Below are 5,521 nucleotides of genomic sequence, written 5' to 3'. Positions count from 1 at the left end.
TATTAGATATCATGTATATTAAAATTATAATTTAAATACATTTCTTTATAATTTAATGTTTATTTTAATATTAAAACATTTCTTCAAAATGGCATAAAATAGTAATAAGCTGTTACAGGTTTGGGTTTGTGTGTGGTACAGGATACTAAGCATAGGAGTCAGCTCATGCTGAGAAATAGCTGAATATATTAAAAAGTGAGATTTCCTTCTCAATTTCTTCACCACACTTTATAATCTTGAAAAGGCACTGAATTTCTGCCCTCAGTAATGAGGAGTTTATAAATATTCAGAATTAATTAAATTTTGCCATGTATTTCTAAATGACTTGAGCAGGTCCTCACCAAGCTGGACTGCCTGACAATGCATTGGAATCGCTTCACGGTTGCTTTTCTCCTCTTTTTATTTCTGGGTCTGCCAGGCTGGCTCTCACAGGATCAGACTCTATGAGAGGGAGGACTACAGAGGCCAGATGATAGAGTTCACTGAGGACTGCTCCTCTCTTCAGGACCGCTTCCACTTCAATGAAATCCACTCCCTCAACGTGCTGGAGGGCTCCTGGGTCCTCTACGAGCTGCCCAACTACCGAGGACGACAGTACCTGCTGAGGCCAGGAGACTACAGGCGCTACCAGGACTGGGGGTCCATGAATGCCAGAGTGGGCTCTCTGAGGAGAGTCATAGATTTCTCCTGAAATATGTCCTCCTTTGTCATTTCTTAATTTGGAAACTAATAAAATATTTTCTGTGTGTTCCTGGCACTGATTTGCTTGTGTCTTTACTGTGCCCTACTTCTATCTTATTTACACACACGAGGCAAATGGCAACCAAGATGTGTAATATATAGATAACAAAGGAAGTTCTCACAACAGAAAGACGTCTTTATATTAAGTAGAACTTAACAGTTTGCCAAAGTTTCATAATACATTACCTCATTTGATTCTCTGGCCTTTAAACAGCTTGCTGCTTCAAACCAGATTATCAGAAATCTGTTTAGATTTCAGTTTTTCTCTGAGGAGTGAGCACCTGAAAACGTAGGTTCAGATAGTGTGATGAACTTTTTCAATCAGGGGTTCTGAACCTGGGTACCATAATGCACGTCCATTTTTGAATTCTCTAAAATTGTATGCAAAAGTTGAGTTGACAAATCTCTGTCTGGCTCCCTTACTACAGAGGTGGCCATGTGGCCTTCTTCTGGCCATCAAATCGTAAGTGAGAAATGATGATAGGGAGGGAGAAGAGATGGTTCTGTAAAAACTTTTGCCTTTCTCATGAAAGGGAGCAGATGACCTTGGTGCCACAGTTCCCTCTTATTTCTTACACTCAAGAAATAACAGCTATGAGAGAAAGGCCAGGAGAATTTCAGAGATGTTGGCCTAGATGTGTCTGAGCCCCTGGACCATGCTAACAACCTTTCACCTTTAGACTTCTTATAATGGCAGTCAAATAAACCACATTTTGTTTAAGCCACTGCTATAGTGGCTGGGTATTCCGTTATCTGCAGTTCAACACACATTTCTAGCTGATGTAGAGCATATGTGAGTTTTCCTTAGGTAACTGTATAGAATTTTATTTAGAGACATTCCTAATTTTAAAATGAAAAAAAAAAAGAAAAAGAAAAGATGGGAGCTAAATGATGAGAGCACACACGTGGTCACAAAGAAGGAAACAACAGACACTGGACCTATTTGAGGGTGAAGGGTGGCAGGAGGGAGAGAATCAGAAGAAATAACTACTGGGTACTAGGCTTAGTACCTGGGTGATGAAATAATCTGTACAACAAACCCCGGTGACACAAGTTTACCTGCATAGCAAACATGCACATGTACCCCAAGCCTAAAATAAAAGTTGAAAAAAAAAAAAAAAAAAAGAAAAGGGGAGGAGAGAAAAAGAAAGAGAGGGAGGGGGAGAGAAGGGCCATTATAGAACATTGTAGTTGTAAGATAAGATGGTTAATATATTTTAAATTCGGATATCATCTAACCTAGATAACTCATTTTATGTAGAGTAAACTGAGGTCTAACTCCAATGTCACATTCAATAACAGAGGTGGAATCAGAAGCCAGAATCACAGCTCAGAAACTGCTGGTTTTCTATTATAAAATCAGCAAGATTTTGACCAGGTGCGGTGACTCATGCCTGTAATCCCAGCACTTTGGGAGGCTGAAGTGGGAGGATCACCTTAGGTTAGGAGCCTGAGACCAGCTTGGGCAACATGGTAAAACCCCATCTCTACTAAAAATACAAAAATTAGTTGGGCATGGTGGCAGGTGCCTGTAATCCCAGCTACTTAGGAGGCTGAGGCAGGAGAACTGCTTCTTGAGCTCAGGAGGTGGAGGTTGTAGTGAGCTGAGATCACACCACTGCACTCCAGTCTGGGTGACAGAGCAAGACTGTGCCTGAAAAAAAAAAAAAACGGGAAGATTTTATAAAATCTGTTATGAAATTTTGTCAAAATGATGACAACACTAGCTCATAGATTATTACTATGAGGTCATTGCAAACAACCAACAAGGAATTGAATTAAAAATATTGGGGCTGGGCGCGGTGGCTCACGCCTGTAATCCCAGCAGTTTGGGAGGCTGAGGTGGGCGGATCACAAGGTCAGGAGATCAAGACCATCCTGGCTAACACGGTGAAACCCCTTGTCTACTAAAAATACAAAAATAAATTAGCCAGGCATGGTGGCGGGCGCCTGTAGTCCCAGCTACTCAGGAGGCTGAGTCAGGAGAAAGGCGTGAACCCAGGAGGTGGAGCTTGCAATGAGCCGAGATCGCACCACTGCACTCCAGCCTGGGTGACAGAGTGAGACTCCGTCTCAAAAAAAATAAATAAAGAAAAATAAAATTGGGTAATCCAAAGCTACATTCTCTGAATACACATGGGCACACACACACACAAAGTTAAATATATTTATATAACCTCATCAATATGTATATGTGTGTTAGTATACTATGTATAAGGCTGTCCTACAATATATTCACTTATATTGGTTCTTTTCCTACCTCTTATTCTGTCTTATTTGTACTCTCATTAGAATTTTAGAAAGGAGGAGTCACTATGTAAGTGCTTAGAGGCTAATCTGATCATGTCATTTCCCTGATTAAAAACCTTTGATGTTCTTCACTTCCCATAGGAAAATATTCGAATTCCTGAGAACGTGACCCCCAGCCTATCTACCTCATCTCCCATTTCCTGACCTCAGCTGTCCTTCCTTCCCATCTCACCTGAGTACTTCAAGCACACCAAACACTTTCACATCTCTTTGCCCTTACTTACATCTCTTCCTCACCAGGATTTCTCTTGTGACCCTTCTCCCTGGTGAGTTACTCAACCTTTAACCAGATTAAAATTCACCCTAATCCCACAGCCAGAAATGGATCTGACTTAATGCTTTAGACTGAAAGTAGCAGCAACTTCATATCAAATAGATAAGCAAGATGGAAATCTACTAGCTCACATGACAGGAAGTCTTCGGAGCACAGAGTTTAGGGATGGTTGATTCAGCAGCTCAACAACATCATCAAGGCCCCAGGTTTTGTCTGACTCCCCCAGTATTTAGCAGCTGCATCATCCTAAAGCTGGTATCCCTGGTAACCATAGGATCCCTATTAGCTGCAACTGGGGCAATATACAAGAAAGGGTGAGTGAAGAAACACAAGAGCAGTCTTCACCTATAGCACAATTGTGTCCAGAGCACAAATTCCCAGGATTGAAGAGAACCTTAAAATATTATCTGATTCTAGAGTGTGAGCTTTGGTGTTATAGGGAAATCAGAATGAACTGAATAAAGGGAGAAAGGGATGAAGTCCAAGGAAGGAAGGGTACAAATAGAAAAAAAAAATTGTTTAAGATGTCAGTTACATTCAATATTCTTTTATTTCTCTTTATAAAGGAAGAGAACTGTAAGGTTTTTTTTGTTTTGTTTTGTTTTGTTTTGTTTTGTTTTGTTTTGTTTTGTTTTGTTTTTTGAGACAGGGTCTTGCTCTGTCGCCCAGGCTGGAGTGCAGAGGCGCGATCTCGGCTCACTGCAAGCTCCGCCGCCCGGGTTTATGCCATTCTCCTGCCTCAGCCTCCCGAGTAGCTGGGACTACAGGTGCCCCCCACCATGCCCAGCTACTTTTATTTTGTAATTTTAGTAGAGACAGGGTTTCACTAGCCAGGATTGTCTCCATCTGCTGACCTTGTGATCCGCCCACCGTGGCCTCCCAAAGCGCTGGAATTACAGGCGTGAGCCACCACGACCGGCTGGAATTTTTTTTTTTTTTAACTGGAGAGGACAACAGGTAGGGAATGCAGTGGTGCAATCTCGGCTCACTACAACCTCTGTCTCCTGGGTTCAAGTGATTCTCCTGCCTCAGCCTCCCCAGTAGCTGGAATAACAGGTATACGCCACCATGCCTGGCTAATTTTTGTATTTTTAGTTAGAGATGAGGCTTCACCATGTTGACCAGTCTGGTCTCAAACTCCTGACCTCAAGTGATCCACCTGCCTCGGCTTCCCAAAGTGCTGGGATTACAGGAGTGAGCCACTGTGCCCGGCTGACTATAAGAAATGTAAAGTAAACTTTGTTTTAGACACTCTTTAACACCTTTATAATCCATGGAATTCACCCTGTCTTGGGAGGCAATTCAGATGGTACCAACTATTGGCAAACATTTACACCTCTTCAGTCCTTTGTGATAAAGAGGAGTTGAACGCCACAAGAACAGCAGAGGGAGAAATATGAACCAACTTTTGAGCCTACTTCTAGGAATCTATCCTAATAAACAATTCCTAAACATGAAAAAAAAGTGTTATGCACAAACTACTCACTCAATATTTATTATAATAAAACTGTAGCAGGACAAGCCACAGACAAAACCCCTCAGACACCGAGTTAAAGAAGGAATAGCTTTATTCGGCTAGGAGTTTCAGCAAGACTCACATCTCCGAAAACCCAGCTCCCCGAGCGAGCAATTCTTGTCCCTTTTAAGGGTTTACAACTCTAAGGGGGTCCGCATGAGAGGGTCATGATCGATTGAGCAAGCAGGGGGTATGGGACTGAGGGCTGCATGTACCAGTAATCAGAATGGAACAGAACAGGACAGGGATTTTCACAATGTTTTTCCATACAATGTCTGGAATCTATAGATAACATAACCAGTTAGGTCAGGGGTCGATCTTTAACCAGGCCTAGGGCGTGGTGTGGGGTTGTCTAACTGTGGATTTCATTTCTGCCTTTTAGTTTTTACTTCTTCTTTCTTTGGGGCCAGAAATTGGGCATAAGACAATATGAGGGGTGGTCTCCTCCCTTATTCCCCCACTTTGAGAACCTAACTCATTAGTGGGAATTCTCACTTTTATTTTCATTACCCATGTCTTCTTGCAAGACAGATCAATAGTGATTCATATAGTACACTTGTGCTGAAGCATTTTGGTGAACTAAGGTGGTGATGAAGCTTTTTATCATTTGAAGAAGTACAGGTTGGCCGGGCGCAGTGGCTCAAGCCTGTAATCCCAGCACTTTGGGAGGCCGAGACGGG

At 42.1% G+C, this 5,521-nt stretch overlaps 1 protein-coding gene and 1 long non-coding RNA gene across 2 annotated transcripts in view; one reads left to right on the top strand and one right to left on the bottom strand.

Annotated features, from left to right (window-relative positions):
* Window positions 1-691, top strand: part of LOC108540364 (gamma-crystallin D) — a 2,532-nt gene extending 1,841 nt beyond the window's left edge. The window contains exon 3 of the mRNA XM_017889423.1: window positions 415-691. Within this exon, the coding sequence (XP_017744912.1) occupies window positions 415-691 (277 nt within the window). The remainder of the gene's footprint in view (window positions 1-414) is intronic.
* The window catches only part of LOC108540366 (uncharacterized), a 46,229-nt gene extending 42,682 nt beyond the window's left edge, over window positions 1-3,547 (bottom strand). Inside the window, exon 1 of the long non-coding RNA XR_001888652.1 lies at window positions 3,457-3,547. This is a non-coding gene — a long non-coding RNA (uncharacterized LOC108540366). The remainder of the gene's footprint in view (window positions 1-3,456) is intronic.
* Window positions 3,548-5,521: the final 1,974 nt, after the last annotated feature.

This window comes from Rhinopithecus bieti, unplaced genomic scaffold, assembly GCF_001698545.2.
Source record: "Rhinopithecus bieti isolate Rb0 unplaced genomic scaffold, ASM169854v2 scaffold_17939, whole genome shotgun sequence".
Lineage (NCBI taxonomy): Eukaryota > Metazoa > Chordata > Mammalia > Primates > Cercopithecidae > Rhinopithecus > Rhinopithecus bieti.
The sequence above is the reverse complement of the archived record's forward strand: the minus strand, read 5'-3'. Positions and strand labels throughout refer to the sequence as shown.